Genomic DNA, 17,580 nt, shown 5'->3' with positions numbered 1-17,580 from the left:
TTCCAACTTATAAATACAATATATATAATACGTCTTCTACAACTGAAAGCAATGTAGACATGCATTTGTCACCTTGTTAGAGTAGAGATCAAATCAAACAGATCATCATTTTAAAATTGAACTGAGCATTAATCTGAAATGCGTCTACAGAAATAATAATAATATTATCGTTGTTGTAAAAATGCATCAGGGACTCAGAAGCGTTACTTTTTTAAAGTATTGGCCAAGTAATATTTTCGGTGCGCTTTTTCGGATAGCATTCTTTATTTTCCAATAAGTTTGATTGGTTTGATAATGTACCTTGCACTTGAGTGCCCTCCGAAAGAGCATAATTATATTTAGAATGCTACAGTTTCAATATTTCCCGATATCTTAGTCTACAATATTTTTTCATCAAACTTTAATTTGTAATATGGCTTGTAACGTGAAAATGCAACAGCATTCTGCATATTTGAAGCGACGTGATTTTCTAACAGAACAGTGACAAAGAAACCAAAGCTCGACTTGAACTAACTAACTCATCGCATAAAAACATAACTTTAATCATTATTTGAAAGGGACAATTGCTAAGAAACTACTACTTTAAAAAAAGAATCACCGGTACTTACACATTTAACTTTAACGCTGCGCTGCTCATGGTTGAACTAGAAAAAGAAATACTGACTTCAGTGACTTGCGAAAACCAAGTCTACGAACACAACAAACACGTGTATCACTTATCGCACCCACTCAAAAGCCAACACAGCCCTCACTTATCACACAAGGATGGCAATATATTAAAAATAAGCTGATGCTCAGTAACAGAAAACAGTGCAAAATTAATGTAAAAATAAAGCAGCTAATGTGACCTACAACATTTTATAGAAAACATTTTTTAAACCATTTATCGTGTGATGAGAGACATGTAACTGACATCCCAACGAAAGGTTTTTCCCCATTTTGAATACGAAGTCGAAACTTTTTAGAAACAAGTTTATTTGTATCCATATACCATTTATTAAAATATTATTCTATTTATAGTTTTGTTTCCGCCAGAAAACTAACTTCAATTGACTTTAGGAACAAATTCGAAACTGATAGTGGGCAAAGTCATCTGTAAATATCGATTAATTTCAATATCTCGATTATGCAGTCGAATGAATATAAACACTCGGTCATTCGGTCTGTAGTGGGTTGTGTGGAAAGGAAAGTTTTCGGTTGGGTCGTGATCGACAGGGAAAATAAAAAGAATCGCAACGTTCTGGACGGGAAACGTTCAGGATACAGGTACAGACAATTTGAAATTCCCGAGTTCGACGCACTAGTTCTTCCTGAAGTGACAGATCGGGAATCGGGATCCTGAATATCAGGGAGGGATTTCCCGAAGTCGGGGGGTCGGGACGGATAATTTTTCAATATCCCGGTACCGACATGTCGGAATCCCGAACGCAGTTGCGGCGATTAGGGGGGGTGGGGGCATTTGCAACTTTTGCTCCCGCACTATGCTAAACCTTATCTGCCAAGGGAAAGTTCCCTAGTTTGCCCCTAGTTTTGTCACTTTGCCCCCGCCCCCAGAATCGCCGCCACTACCCGCACACTAGGATTTTTTTAAATAATAATAATAATATTCGAAATTTCCGGTCACAGAAATTCTCGAATCATACAACAATTTCCCTCTCAAGTGATTATTTTTGCATTTCTAGAATAAAAACTACCAATTTCAAGAAATTTCAGACACTTGTAGTGCGGAAAACATCGAGAATTAATCACTTTTAAAAAGGATCATTTGGGATTTCTCGACTTTACCCGGTACAGAGCATTGGCGTAACTTGGGATATAACTTTGAGAGAGGGTCAAGTACGAACTTGAAGCTTAAATTTTGGGGGGAGGGCAGAGTTGAAAAGTTTTTATCCCATAAAAATTGTGACCAGGATTATTTGCTAAATAAGCTAACTGTTACATTTGCGAAATCACCAATATTATTATTTATTACTTAGCTCCTCGGGTCTCAGGATGTTAACAAAAGTATCCTTAACTTGTAAATTTTAACAAACCTGAAAATTTGGGGGGAAGTGCCCACTCCCTTGTCCCTGCCAAGTTACGCCTATGGTACAGAGTGTTCGGAATCCTGTAGACCCTACAGGACGTCCCTAGTCATCTCTTTTATTTTGTGAAAACTCAAATACCATGGCAGGACCGTAGCCAGGCAGGGGCCAGGGGGGGCTCAGCCCCTCTGGCACTGCCATCAGCCCCCTTTGACATTAGGTAAAACTATTTTGTATAATTTGTTTGCAGTGAAGAGTGAAAATGTAGACAGTTCACAACTTTAAGGATAAATCCACAGAACATGAACAGCAGCTATTACATTCGCTTATTTTCTTTATGAGCTGACGTCTAAGTAGCTGCAAGTATTTAGAAGATTATCTAGACTTTCACAGGAGAGCTTCTTTCTCTGTACCTTCACTGTCCTTGTTGACACCTACCGTTTAGACAGAAATCTGACTTTGATGTCATCATGCATAGTGTTGCCCACGGGACGAGACGGGACAGGCTTTTAAAAATTCGAGACGAGACGAGATTGATCATGTGTCCCGAGACAAACGAATATTTTCGAGACGGGACAGCATTTCACAGCATTTCCACGAGACGAGACAGGCCAAAGTCTCGTCTCGTGGGCAACACTAATCATGCAAATTCCCTTCGCATCTGCATCAAAGGTCAACAGCTCCCAAGTTTTGGTAACGAAGGGGAGTTTCATTGCTTCGGCCCGGGGGTGGAATGTACTGTAAAAAAAAAAAGGTAAAGTGTTCCCCTGTGCATAGCACCACGCCATGAAGGCGTATAGGGGGTGTGGGGGTAACGCCCCACACTTTCTTGATCCGGTCGTGAGTGGGGGTGATGTGATCAGCATCACGCCCCTGACCGCCTTTACCCCCCACGGTTTCCCCCAGGTACCCATGTTATTCGACGCTGGGTGGGCGCCGGAGCCGCTTCCATCGTTAGAAAAGTTCACGGATTTGAACCGGCCGGGGATCGAACCCGGGACCTTTAGCATGGTAGTCAGACGCGTTACCGACTGAGCCACCGCGGCCACGTAAAAAATCAAATTACTGTAGGCACTGTGATTGAATATTGTGTATTTTTTGTATGATATAAATATCTGCATCATCTAAAGTAGTATGGAGTGTGTAAGGGATGATTTCAGTATCAGTCAATTAACATTTCAAGAAATGTTTTAAAAGACGTAGGAGAATGTAGTATTTGTATGATATTTATAATTTTTGTTTATCAATAACCCCCCCCCCACACACACACACACATAATTTACCTTCATTTAATACTGTTCAATTTTTTAAAAATGGACTTGGTTTACAAAGCCCCCCCCCCCTGGAGACAGTTCTAGCTACGGGCCTGTACCATGGACGACGACTGTCACCGATATTTACAATGATTCTCCTGTAAAAAATATTTCTTGTTTCAATGTGAAGTTCTTCTGTGAACCTATTACATAGGTATTACGTATTAACATTCAATACACTGCATAGAATATTCAGTGATGGAATAGAGAAAGTGCTTTCTTAAGTAATTTTCTCTTTGTTAAAATTGAAGTAACATAAATTAAGTACACAACCTAACTTGACTGAAGTTAAAGATGCTATTAAAATGCTAAACAATAACAAAGCACCTGGCATTGATTTAATACCAGATGAGTTAATTAAATATGGTGGGAATTCGTTAATATGTCAAATTCATAAATTAATTTGTTTAATATGGAATAAAGAAGAAATCCCTCAACAGTGGAAAGAATCCATAATTGTTCCTGTGTTTAAAAAAGGTGATAAAATGAACTGCAATAATTACCGTGGAATTCATCTACTCTCAACAACATATAAAATATTATCTAACATTCCTTTAGCAAGACTAAATCCATATGCTAATGAAATTATAGGTGATTATCAATGTGGATTTAAACGTAACAAATCAAATTTTTCACATCAGACAGACACTCGATAAAAAGTGGAAATATAATCAAAATGTCCATCAGCTATTCATTGATTTTAAAAAAGCATATGATTCAGTCAAAAGAGATAAATTATACAATATATTAGTCGAGTTTGGAATACCTAAGAAGCTTGTTAATATGATAAAAGTATCGTGGCCGCCGTTAGCGAGGCCCCTGTATTATGAAAATTGAAAATATCGGCATCACCAGTTTTTCGTGAGAAAGCAAACATGGTTATTAGTATTACACACGCGCGTGTTCGTCGTTTCCCCTTTTACCACCAATGAAATCTAAAATTTGACACCCTGTAGAGGAAGGTGTCATCAAGGTAAACAACTTTTCTTAATGACTTTTTGCTGATTGAGACCTCGTTTCTGCGCTATAAGCCCTAGAATAAATATCCTTTGTGTTTGCAGCCATGTACTGCAAATATATTATTTAAAACCGAGGGTCACTCACCAGAGTCTAGAAGCAGAAGCAGAACTACTAATCTATCATCTGGTGCAGAAGATAAAGTACACTCTTCCTCGCAATTTGTTCCTACATTGCCACCTGGCTCACAGAAGAGTTACATTTAAGATCACCACCGCCACTGGCACTCACCGCTGCGACTAATCACCACCAACAATGCTAACACTAAACCCCAGGATTTTGCCATTATTTCCGTTTATCCATCGCGGCGGAATTTGAAGCTAACGGTATTTAGATGTAGTAACATTTTTTTCGAAGTCACCCTTCTGACTTTTTAAAAAAGCGTCCCTCCTTCTTTCCTCTTCTATAACCTTTTGGAATCATGATTAAAATTTACGAAATTTGTCTCGTTCCCAAGACATTTCATTTTCCACATTCGCGATTCTAAACACCCGCACGCACTATTTTCTCAAACAAGAATGACAAGGTAGAGAATGATTTCATTGACTTGAAACTTGTTGAGACTTGGGCATAGTTGTAGAATCTGGCGAAATCTGGGAGGGTTTGTCAGGAAATAAAAATTAAATATCTCCAGATCTTTATTTCTGTTCATCTGCGGGGGAACATGCCGACCCAAGGCCCGTTGACCTGCTCACCGCCTGCCTTGAAAGGTCTGTTTATAAAGCCTCCTTTTGGAAATGGATAGAGCATTTTTTGATACCTCGATATTTAATCGTGCTGGGATGATATTAATGATGCAAAAGCACTGAACGTATCCATAATTTCGAAGTTCTTGACATTAATGCTGCTACAAACTACTCCAGCCGTCTGAGAGCCAGGGTGTGACAACAAATTTTCTTTGAGTGACCGTGGTCTTTCATCGAGTCCCATCGCCGCTGTTTTCTGGCTTTGGAGACCACCACATCATCTTTTCAAGCAGTTCCCCAATTGTCCTCATGATGATGTGTCAACCCAAAATTTTGGGGTTTCCGATCGGGACCGCTCGGTCTAAAACTAGAGCGCTAACCATGCTATACGCCGGAGCTATCTTCACAGTAATAGGTATGCTTAATTTTTTAAAATATTTTTCTCTAAGTACCTTTTTCTCATTTCATCTACCATCGTCGTCACAATCAGCCCAAAGAACAGAAAAGTGCGTCTTCTTATCATTACGGTGCCCATTTGCCTACTTGTTTTAGGAGTTTTTAGTGCCTACAAATCCGCACGCATACTCATTACTTTCTAAAACGAGAGCGTTACGTGCTTTGAACTACTTGAAGTACCAAACACTCGAACTCGAAGACAGTTTCATATTACCGACAGAGAAACCTTGCTGCGATTGTAAACACGGTGGTTTGAAAAGAGCCCAAGCGGTCCTTCAGAACTTTAAGGCTATTCGATCATCCGCCATACAGTCCAGACCTTGCGTCTAGCGACTACCACCTCTTCCGCCATCTGAAGACCTTCCTGGGCGGCAAGCGTTTAGACACTAATGAAGAGGTGAAAACGACCGTGAGTATCTGGCTATCATCACAGGCGACAGAGTTCTATGAGGTAGGGTATCCAAAAACTTGTAGTTCGATACGATAAATGTTTAAAGCGGCAAGGAAATTATGGACAAAAATAGAGAACTGCATGTAAATTCAGAAAATAAATGTTTTTTTTAAAAAAAAACATTTACTTACTTCGTTTTTATTGCAAAACGGACCTTACTTAAAAAATAACCCTAGAAGACTGCAATAGCAATCGAAACCGCACCCACAAGAGAAGTAAATGCAAAGTCACATATGAAAGAGCTATGTGCAATTTATAAAGTGATAATAATGTTGGTTTAATAAAGACAAATAATAATTATGAGTAATCTGGCCAATTCATATTTATATAACACATGGCATTAACTATCAAGTGATCATGTACACTATTATATACTGCTGGACAATGAAAACCGGACACTTTAATATTTGACATCTGAATTGCAATAACAGCTCGCAGGTATATTACAGAATGTTCGGCAGATCATGTAGTACCATATGCACCATTCATAGGCTCGGACTTTGTTTATGCATTCGTACTTAATTCAGTTTCTGCAACATTTAGTTAGCCCTTGTACCAGAGCTTTTATCGACCCATTGTGTTATCACAAAAAATGCAAGTGTCCGGTTTTTTTTGTCCAGCAGTATATTTTATGAAGTAATGCGCATTAAAAAAGTGGAAAAACTGAACCTACATATTTTTTTTTTAACGAGAGTGATTCAGCTGATATTAGCTGTAGAGATATAGCCTTATATTGTATTACATTTGTTAGAGTTGGTTATTCTGTACCAATATTGATACTTGATTTTTTACTGTTATAATTAGATTATATAAATATCGTTGCAATAATAGGAAAAAGCTGTGCTACAGTGATAACTAGACATCGGACTTTAGGTTTTTAACCTATTTTTTCCTTTGCAGGTATGTATAAGAAATAATAAGTTATGTCAGCGTTTCGTTAAAAAACGCAACTACTCATGACGTTGTATAGTGCCTAAAAAAACTATTTTGCTTGTTAGAACCTATTTTAGGTTTATGCGCCTAAATCAAGCCTTTTTTAGGTTTTTATATATTTTTAAAGGTTTTACAGGATTTTTGACACGCAGAGGCATTCGCTTTCTTTGGTCACGAAAAACTTCAATGACGAACGTGTTTGAAACGTACTCTCTGTCTATTTCCCTTCCTCCAAGTCCATGGTGATTTTTCAAAGCTCTAAACAAAGCAAAATGTCTGGTGCCACTGTTACCTGTACAATCCAAAGTGGTCTGATCTGTGTGGTCTTGCTCACTTTCGAGTCACTTCGGTGCTTTGTGACATTCACGCCTTGCAAACTAACGTTTCAGCATTGAAGTTTGCACCACTGACTATGTTTTTGTTGGAAGATTATTTTCATCATATAAGATGATGCTCACAGACAAAATTGCGGAGATTGACTGTGGATAACATGAAAAAATATTTTTGCCTTACTAGGCCTATATGGCGAAGAGTGGATTTTAATAGCAAATTTGCAATGGTAAGTTCTGCCATCGCCGAAGGGTTAGGTAACACACATAACGTTATGCAAGATAGTGCGTATTTGAGGATATAGATGTCCCATTTTCATTGCCGGTGACTATACTTAATCAGCATTTTTCAGGAATTTTGAACTATTTTAAGTTTTTTTGAACCTACTTAAAAAAAATTCAAGCCTAACTTAAGATTTTTAGGACCTATTTTAGGATTTTTAGAGCCTATTGCAGGAACCTAAAAGCACACTTTTTAGAACCTCAAAATCCGAGGTCTAGTGATAACGAATACTCAGACTATAATGTTCAAATTTCATCTTCACATATCTAAATGTTTCTGTGAAAAAGAAACATGCCATTAAGACAGGCTAACATTTTCCAGATATGCAATTACAACTCCCCTAAGACACCCCCAAATAAATTAGTCTGTGCACACCTATGTCCTGTAATGAATTTCCATTGCAGCACTTGAATTAGTCGCTTCCTTGTAGTACCCTTACTTACCCTTTCATTATTTAACGGTGGGTGAGTGAACAAAAACAAGCCCAGATTTTACGCTTTGATTGAGAGACGACGGTATCTTAACTCTTGGTATAAGAAACAAAATGCTGCTTTTAAGGCCAAGGGTCGCTAATCTGATTGAGAAGTTGAAACCTGCTTGTGCTACGTGTCGCAAAGTGACTCGCTGGTAACAGCGTCGACAAAACATCGGATTCAGCTTACGATAGCCCAGGTGTCGATATTTACGAAAACTTACATGGAGCCTTTGTCTTAAGATGACTCATGCTTTAGTTCAGTCACAGTAAGCTGCTTTGCTTTAAATCGGTGACAATATTTTGCTGGATCATTTGACTGACTCGCAAGTGTGAATCACGACACGACAATGTTTCCACCAAGCAGAGAAAAAGTTTGTTTTAAAAGTTAATCGGGGAATGGACCTGAAGTTTTATGTGAAAGTTCAACAGTCCAGCGCCAAGGGAATAAGAGTTAATGTTTCTTTGCACTTACTCAGCAGATTTTTTTTTACCAAACTAATATATATCTCATTATTGACATATACAATTTAGCCTATTTTGTAGGGTTACCAAAGATTCTCTTTTACCCGGATATCTGTTCTTTTCCGGGTTCTAAAAATGGTCCGGACGGGTTTTTAGCAAAAAAAGGGGAAATTTCCTCTTTATCGGGGTATAGAAAACTGCTTTAACTTCAAGAATCGTAACTTTTTTTTTGTAAATAATTGAAGACCCCGGTGCAAGAACCAGACAGCTCCACTTTTTGGTCAAAATTGTTTTTTTTTTTTTGCTGTAATCTATCATGAAAAAAATGCTCTATCTGCTGGTGCAAGAATCAGACAGCTCCATAGATTTTTTGCGCAGTAGGAATGGAAAAGGATTTATCTGGCGTGTTTCTGCCGGCGCATCATCGGAGACAGCTCCTGGAGCAGTCTGGTTCTTGCAGCGGCTATAGTTCAGTGTTCGGCCACTCGGCGGCGTGCAGCAGTTGCTATCGAGACCGCACACTTCAAGATGTATGTTACTGTTGCTTACAGCTATTGCACGTGAATGCCCCTTGCTTTTTTCGACATTTCATTCTTTTATTCAGTTTTTCGTGTCTCCTCAAAACTTTTATAATTTGGAGCTGTCTGGTTCTTGCACCGGTGTCTTCAATTGTCAATTCCGTGTTCAATTTCAAAGTAAGGAAATACAACACTCTCAGTTGCAAGCGCAAAGATAAGAAACTTTTCTTCCAACAAAGAAAAATTGTTGGAAGTTTGCGTCTCTTCTGTTGCCGCCGCTCCGTGTTTTGTTTTCAAAGTATTTGCGACATCTGCCGCGGTTCGCGGTGAGCCTCAAGTTTCTAATAATAGGTAAGAATATGCGAGACTTTCTAATTATTGAATTTTTGAATTATTGAAAACAGAATGTTTAAAAAAAGGTGATGCAATACTAGTACATTAGGGGTTAGGGGTGTGCGGCACTTGGGCACTCGCATGAGATAAAAATAATTGTTTGTATACGGTTTATTACGAGTTCATAGGACGCTGGTGATTCCAAATAAAACAAGTTATCTGATTTTTCCTGGCTTCATGGATTGTTTTGACAAACTTAAAAATATCCCAAATTATTAAAATCTTATTCTAAATAAAATACTGCATAAAAATCGAGTTCAAATATTTCAATTCAAAATGCACTACTCGTTTAATTAGAATGAAATCATGAAGTGAAAATATTATTTTACTTACGAAACATGCAAATTCACTTCAGCGTCAAAATTCAATGAAAAGTTAACAAAAGATATAATTATGATAGAAAATGTTATTGGATGTGATTACAAGTTGCCACTTTGATATGTAAAAATAATAGCTTTATATTGAACACGCTCAGTTTTGCAATTGAATACAATGAACGTCGTCGAAAATGAAGAGAAACGCTAATTTTGAAACTTTTATTAGCCTCCCATAATTCTTGGCTTTAACCTTCAACACGTTCTGACGATCTTAACAAATAATAGCAAACACGTAAATTTATTGTTTATCGATTGTAATGACGTTGGGATTATATAGAACACCTGTACTTCAGGTTAAAGACCAAAAATCTCTAACTTTTTTTCGACCTCTGTAAACGTTGGTTAATTGTAGGACCGCGTGTACAGCATGCCCCAGGACTCGCACCCCACTAGGACCGGCCCTGGCATCGCGCCTTGAGGTGACCTTGCCCTTCCGATATGTGTCTAGGAAACGGACATTTGAAAGAGGATTCACAAATTTTAAAGAGGAGGTAAAAAGCAAGGATGTGTTTTTAAGAAGTCTGTGAGATGGGTTTGATTTTTTTAACGATTTTTAAATACCGTTCAACAATGCATGACTTGAGCGGAAGTACCAATGTCAAACATTATAAAATATGTTTTCTGAACGTTCGTATAGATCCGAAACAAGGCATCAACTAGCAAAAAAGTTACCTATAAAAGTTGTGCTTTGATGTTCTGTACACCAGTGTCAAATGTCGGTGGTTGCAACCAGTGGCGCAGCCACAGGGGGGAGGGGGGCAGGGGGCATTGCACTATTGCATTTTTCTTCCAGACTGCCAAGACCACCTGCAAGGAGGCGGCACACAGAGGGACAATTGCCCCCGTCGATATCAAATTTTATGCAAAAAAAATATGTTTCATAAAAACTTATTACTCGCTTCGCTCGCAATACCTGCTTCTCTTAGAGTCTCATCTAGCTAGGGCCTTAGCTAGGGGGCGGCAGGAGTCGGACCTGAGCACCGAACGATCTAAATTTAAAAAGTTGTAAAAAAGAGAATGCCATGGCGCCCCGTGAATTTATTTATTTATTATATATTTACATTGTTTTAAGTTTGCAGAAATTGGATCTAAAACTGTTCATCTCATCGCTCGCAATATGATTTTTCTCGTAATGCAGAGAAAGAAGACCAAATATGTACTTCAGGCTGTTGCTGCTAGTTTTTTTTGTTTTTTTTAATGTATGGGCAATTGCTTTGAGGAAAAGTAGCACACATATGTGAGAGACAATTTATATCATTTTTGCTGTTAGTTTGTTATGAGGTGGATGCATTGATTATGTAACGTATTTAAATATACATAGTTTGTGTGCTTGTTTTCCATTATTTGCCAATGTGAAATTGAACGTGCTGAAAAATACCAGGAAATAATGATAATGCCATTATTATTATTATTACTCTTATTAGCACATCCTCCTGCACTTGCCCCCCCAGACCAAACTTCGTGATTGCGCCCCTGGTTTATAGGACTCCACAAGTAGATTGTAGTAGTAGATTGCTATAAAAACCGTGGAAAACGGGGGCTACAGTACCACACACATAACCAAAAACGTTTCTAAAATATCTAAAGAAATTGCGATTTTTTAAGATACGGCTTTTCGTATGTATAAATGACACAATGCCACTGACGTACGCATGGGTGAGATGATGGGACTACAACCCCTTCCAAAATTGTGAGAAAATCAAAATTTTAAAACGAAGACTAAAAATGGTAATTACAAAATTCATTATTGTGTATCCCACCCCCCGAGTAGAACACAGTTATGTAATATCCACCTTTAGAATTCCTGCCTCCTCCGAAAAGAAATCCTGCATACAACAGTCAGTGACCAATGCAGCAGCGTAAAAAAAAAATAACTTGGAACCGTAGGGGGGGGGGAGAACATAAACCTGGGGTTCCGAGAGGTGAACAAAAGTATCCTTAAATTTTGGTGGGGAAATGTGTGCCTTCCAAAGCACATCTATGACATAATGTGTAAAAATTACGCAATATCAGTAACATGCTTAACCCTTCGTGGATCGTGCGAGAAAAGTTACGTCGATGGTCGCGCACGGTCTGAGAGACCGGGTTTTTAAATATGCCAAATTAATGGTCTCAAACGCCAAATCCTCAATTATTAAGATTAGATATTTTCTTTCAATTGAGATTCTATAAAACTAGAAAAATTGAAATTCTATAAGATTATAAAAAGGTACTCTTCGTTAATCGGGCATGGAACTGCATATCGGATTTTCAGTCAAAACTATTTTATAGCCGCGTATGGACTCAGCCAGCAAGGGACTTCAACCAGGGTGCGAAATCCTGGGGGGATGGGGGGATTTCCCCCCACCAACAATCTTGGCCTTCAAAAATTCCCTCCACCAAAAATTTCCGGGGGGAGAGTTTTTGTTCCAACAAACAAAAAATAAGCAATTACTTTTAATTTCAAGTATACTTTACCAAGAATAATATCCAAAAGATATACAAATTAGTGTAGTTGTGAATGTTCAACGTCATTTCTCTCTCAAGAGATCCCTAACAAATCTATATCAATACGCACAATAAAAGTAAAACAAGAATGCCAAAGAATAATAACTATGAAATCTTAAATGCATAAAGCAAAAAGTAAATAAGAACTTAACATAATAATGCCACTAGTATTTCATAATTTCTTAACATCTTTAACTAGTTAGTAAGGGAATTAGTTTGCTAGGTTATAATATGTCAAAGTAACAAATTATGTTCTTTATGTGTAATTAATAATAATAATATATTTTTAATTTAGTAATTAATTTTTACTTTTAATAACATTATAAATATGTATATCGTCTAATTTACATATATGTTTGTGATGACGTTGGGTTTGTAGATGAAGATCTTTCTCCCCCCACCAGTTTTAAATGATTTCGCACCCTGGCTACAACGAACCCTCCTTAGCGGCTCGAATTTCTTACAAATACTGAAAACAAAATCGTGGGGTAACAGAGGAAGGTTAGAAACTCAACTAGACAGAGGGAGGGTGTTGACAAAACAATCATTGATAATTAACGACGTTAAAAATCACACACCGCTTTCCTTCGGTCATAAAACCACTCTTCGAAAATCCTTGGCACACCACTGATCAAAAAGGTATGTACTTTTTAAATTTCGTGTATTGGAGAGACCATGCGCGACCAATGCAGGGTTGATTGTTTGCGCGAAATGAAAGTTGTCCAGTCCAGAGGGCGGAGGCAATTTTCCTCAACAGGGCGCCGATTGTGTAGTTGGGGGGGCGGGGGGGGGGCGAATGTATGTTTTCGGCGCACAGTGATTTCGTCCGGTATCCCGGTGGGCTAGTCCGGCCTTGGTCCAAACCCCTCCCATTGTTTTGGTAACATTTGTTCTAATTCTATCATAAAATAATCGAGAACACTACCACTGCCACGTTCAAGAGCGACCTGAAAAAAATATCTACGAATACTAGACACCTACAGTTATACCAAATTTGCGTTAGTACATTCTGAAATTCAATTTTTAAAAACAACATGTAAGCTGCTCGTCAAGTCAACCTTGCAGCAGGTTTTCGCATATGTAGTTCCAAACGTGCGCGCAAGAACATAGTTCCACTGAGACGGGTTCTATTCCGACACAACTGCATACTTGCAAGAAAACAGTTATTTAATTTGTAATATACAGACAAAATAGTACATCCATTAGCAGGTATGGACTTAATTGGTTGCAATCACTGTGCAGACGAACTTAGAACCGTAGATTCGCCAACTGCAATGTGTAGTGCGTTGAAGAGACACTGAAACTTTAGAGCGAGTCGAGCGAGACTGAATGCGTTGCAGAACGCGTGCAATCGGCGATACCAGTGTTGCACATCCCACTCTTTTAACCCTATGTTTATTGTAGAGCGGCGAGAATGGCTGAATCTACTGTTCAGCGCGCGGTTTTACCCTAATGTTATTTTGGACTTCGTCCGAAGGGAAATTTTCTTCAAAGACAAGCAAGTTGTTTTGAATGCATAATCCTCCTTGCGGCAACAAGATCAAAGTAAAACAGGGCGTGAGGTGATTTGCCGTCAATGTGCGCACGAATTGTATCACGGGTGTTGAATGATTTGCTGTTTGAGTTTAGCAAGAGGAAACGATTGTTTGTTTTTTGACGACAAAAGAATCTCCGCGGTATTAAAAGATATCGCAGTGAGAAGAAACATGTTTATTATTTGGACGAGACGTCCTTCAACTCGGTGGGTGGGGGAAGGGGGAATAAAACATGGAAGGATACCAGCATGCAAAACCACGCCAGGGCTGAAGAAACCAACGATGAGGGGAAGGGGGAGGCTTATTGTTTCACCCACTGGCGGCAATGAAAGCTTTGTTGAAGGTGTATATTTACTGTTCCGCGCAAAGAAAGGGAAGGGTGATTATCCGCAAGAAATGGACAGACCAAGATTTGAATCCTGGTTTAGTGAAGTGATTCATAAATTGAAACCAGAGTAATAGCGACAGACAATGCACCTGATTGTATATATCACCAATAACAAATCATGTTTTTTTGGTGGTATAACTTGAATTGCGTGTGTCTTACAGGAACGGATGTATTGCGGACGAAGCAACCACGTTTTTCATAAATGTATTTCTTTCTAAACCAAAAAAAAAAAAAATTGTCATTAAATTCAAGAGGGCCTATCGTTGTTTACTTTTATCTTTGTTCATTTTTATTTTTGCGTGCTCGAAATATACACACACGCTCTCATGTTTCGAAGATATTTCGCATTTATATTAAGTAATGACACATTTATTAAATAATCTATGCGCAGAAAGTACTTTTAAAATTTTATGTTTCAGGAGACAAAGAGAAGCAAAAATACATTCCACTTGACATGCATGCGGGTTTTGATGTGTTGTGCGGTTGGCAATACTGTGGATTTTCTCAGTGTCTGCGATGTAAGCAGCTCGGCGGTTGAGGAAAGACTGGCACGGAAGATTCTGAGCTCAGTTCTCGCGCGGATTGATACATAAAACCTGCTGCAAGGTTGACTTGACGAGCCTTCATTTTCAGCTATGTAATTTTCGTCACAGTCTTATGACTACATAGTTTTTATCTATGTTTATATATTTCATAGATGATTCTTATACTTCAAAAAGAGAAGTCCAATAAAAATATTGAATCAAATACGAAAACGCTTGGACATTAGAATTAATACACATGAAAATTCAAAGTTTAGATTCACAGTGGTAGAATTATTATTATTTAACTGTAGCCTCGTTAATAATAGTAATAATAACAAAATAATTATTAAAGTTTTAGCATGTTTGGAGGACTGCGAACTGAACTTCCCTCCATTCTTTATGAATATATACGGCCATCCTTCCACTAAACGAGTAGCTTTTCTTAAAAAATATGGAATTTACATTTCCTGTTTAGCATCATTCTAGCAACAGATCGAAACCTCCTCCTCAACAGAAAAAGTTTATTTCGTACTTTTCCTTGAATGCCAATAAGTTTGAGGAGTCTTCTTCACGGTATAAACAGCTAAAGTTGCCTACGTGTAAATCAACGGTTGACGAAAATAACACGATGCCTAATTTACTTGGACAGGATCACATAACCACAACAATGCAACATTTCAAAGAATTAACAACACCTAAACGGATTAGCAGCTTTCAGCCGGTTAAGATCATTCAGAACGCACCATAGCGAGGATTATGTTGTCATTGTGTGTACCACATGTAGCTACTACGTTGATTTAAAAGACAATAGGAACAGAAATAAATATCGCCACTTTACTTACCCAGTTGTATTTCTCTATTGAAGCTTGGACGACGCAAAACAGAAGGAAAAAATAACAAATCCAAGTGTTCCGTTTCGAGCGCCAACCGAGCCGAGCACTTGTATCAAGCTTGAATCTTCGTACGACGTTTCACGAAGCGCATGCGTGAATGATTTGCTACTGCTGTTGGAAGAGAAGGCCCGTGGTTCATAGGCGCAAATAACACTGATCATGCGCACTAAACTGGTATCGTCAGAGTTTCCGGCTTCATCTGTTGCGGTTCTCGAACTTTTCACCAAAAGCCCTTTTCATCAAAAGACGAGGCCGCGGAGCCCCAACATTTTCTCTGTTGTCATTTACAAATTATACTTTTACAGCCAATGAGAATTCGGGAATTATGTTTCTGAGAAGTATTGGTTTTAGCTAAACCATTAGTGTTTCTGGTGTTGTAGGGCGATGTGGGGGGGGGGGGGAGGAGAATCGAGCATCAAACAACAGCGTCAGTAAAAAGCCGCTTCGCGGCAGTTTATTATTTCAGAAGCGGTATCATTGCACTTCAAAAACGCCGTGGCAACCTCGCGCTTTCGGCAGCGATACAACAGGTCCCGCTTTATTTTGCCTGCAAAGTTACGACAGGGACTCGAGATGCCCGAAAGTCGAAACTAGTCGCTGGAGCGACATATGGAAGGTGTAGCTAACTTAGAAGTTTTTCACGGAAAGCGAAAGTTCCACTGAACTTGTATCCACTGGCGTACGCAGGATATTTGGGGTGGGGGGGAGCTGAACTTGTGAACTTGGATGGTGCATAAACAGTGGCGCAGAAACATTTTTCATCTGCGAGGTACAAAATTCGTCCTCCACGTATTTATTTATTTATTTATGGCTATTTTAAAAACATAATTCCGAAACATATAAAGCCCCTAGACATGGTTTTGGGTTCATTTGGAATGTGATGGAACGCAAAATCAGAATTTTGTCTTTTCAAAGTAGCGAAAAAACATGCATCTATTCATTTTAATGCAGGGTGCGATTTGAAGGGGCGATAGGTGGGATTCTCACCCCCCTCCCCTTCCTGCTTTGAAACATCAAATCTCTGGTTATGAATGACACATCTCAACCGGGGATCATTATTTCCAACCCACTTGTAAACTATATCCTACTTATGGTATTCCAGTTGAATTCAATTAAGTTTACCGCACCATACCTACAAAAAAAAATGGTTACGCAATTTATGTCGCCTTTATACAGTGGCGCTAATTTATATGGGTCCGTGGAGTCCTAACACACCATATAATTAATGTGATTTTTTTTTGTGAACTTATAAATCAAGTGTTTGAGGCCACTCAATATTTTTGAAAAATTGGTGCCCCTGGGTGTCTCTCTTTTAGATGCCATGTATTCTATAGTTTCTCAGACTTCTGGTGTTCAAAAGTCTACTTTGTATCGAATATTATAAAACTGGACGGTGTTTCTGATGTAGGTTGGGTCGCTGAGCCTTCGTCGTTTAATCCTGTTCGAGAGCTTGTTGAAATCTGTAATGTTTTGTTGTGTTTTATACTGTAAAAATAAGTGGAGATGGACCCCGATCGACTCGTGGGAGTTTCAGGTTTCAAGGATTGGTAAGACCTTTGTCAAAGTAGTTATTTATGATAGAATTTGCGATATTTTAAGGCTCTATACAAGTTCTGAAAGTACTATCATCGTATATGCAAAACCAAAATGCTTAAGTTCTTAGAGCAAAGCAAGAAATTAGGCATTTTTACTCTTGAAACATTGAAAACAATTGATTCATCGCCTGGGAGGACGGTAGTTCAGGAATTAAAGTTAAACCATACGTTCGAAATTAATTTTGTCAATTTTTGGTGCACAATATGAATAGCCGGTTTGAAAGCTTAGGTCTGTTTTCGCATGTAGGTAGTCCTATTAAATGCACACACACCCATGACTTGTAGATGGAGACATGTCAGGTTAACTTTAATGTAAGTAAAAACATATGTGCGTCACTAGTTAAATATTTTCACATCTACAAAGAAAATCCAAAACAAATTTCCACCTCACTCAAGGATTATGCGACTTTAATTAAAATTGTACCAATATCTACAGCTGAA

The 17,580-nt window shown here is 38.4% G+C and overlaps 1 protein-coding gene across 2 annotated transcripts in view; it reads right to left on the bottom strand.

Annotated features, from left to right (window-relative positions):
• LOC145988168 (uncharacterized) overlaps positions 1–15,614 on the bottom strand; it is a 49,164-nt gene extending 33,550 nt beyond the window's left edge. Inside the window, exons 1-2 of one of the 2 annotated variants that reach the window (XM_083122995.1) lie at positions 15,494–15,614; positions 609–644 (exon numbers count right to left, since the gene is read on the bottom strand). In XM_083122995.1, the coding sequence (XP_082979121.1) occupies positions 609–637 (29 nt within the window). In that variant the 5' untranslated portion in view covers positions 638–644; positions 15,494–15,614. The remainder of the gene's footprint in view (positions 1–608; positions 645–15,493) is intronic. The other variant, XM_083122996.1, reaches the window with a different exon arrangement.
• Positions 15,615–17,580: the final 1,966 nt, after the last annotated feature.

The sequence above is a fragment of the Lepisma saccharinum genome, chromosome 5 (assembly GCF_977018435.1).
Source record: "Lepisma saccharinum chromosome 5, izLepSacc3.1, whole genome shotgun sequence".
NCBI classification, from domain to species: domain Eukaryota; kingdom Metazoa; phylum Arthropoda; class Insecta; order Zygentoma; family Lepismatidae; genus Lepisma; species Lepisma saccharinum.
This window is presented reverse-complemented; position numbering and strand designations above follow the sequence as displayed.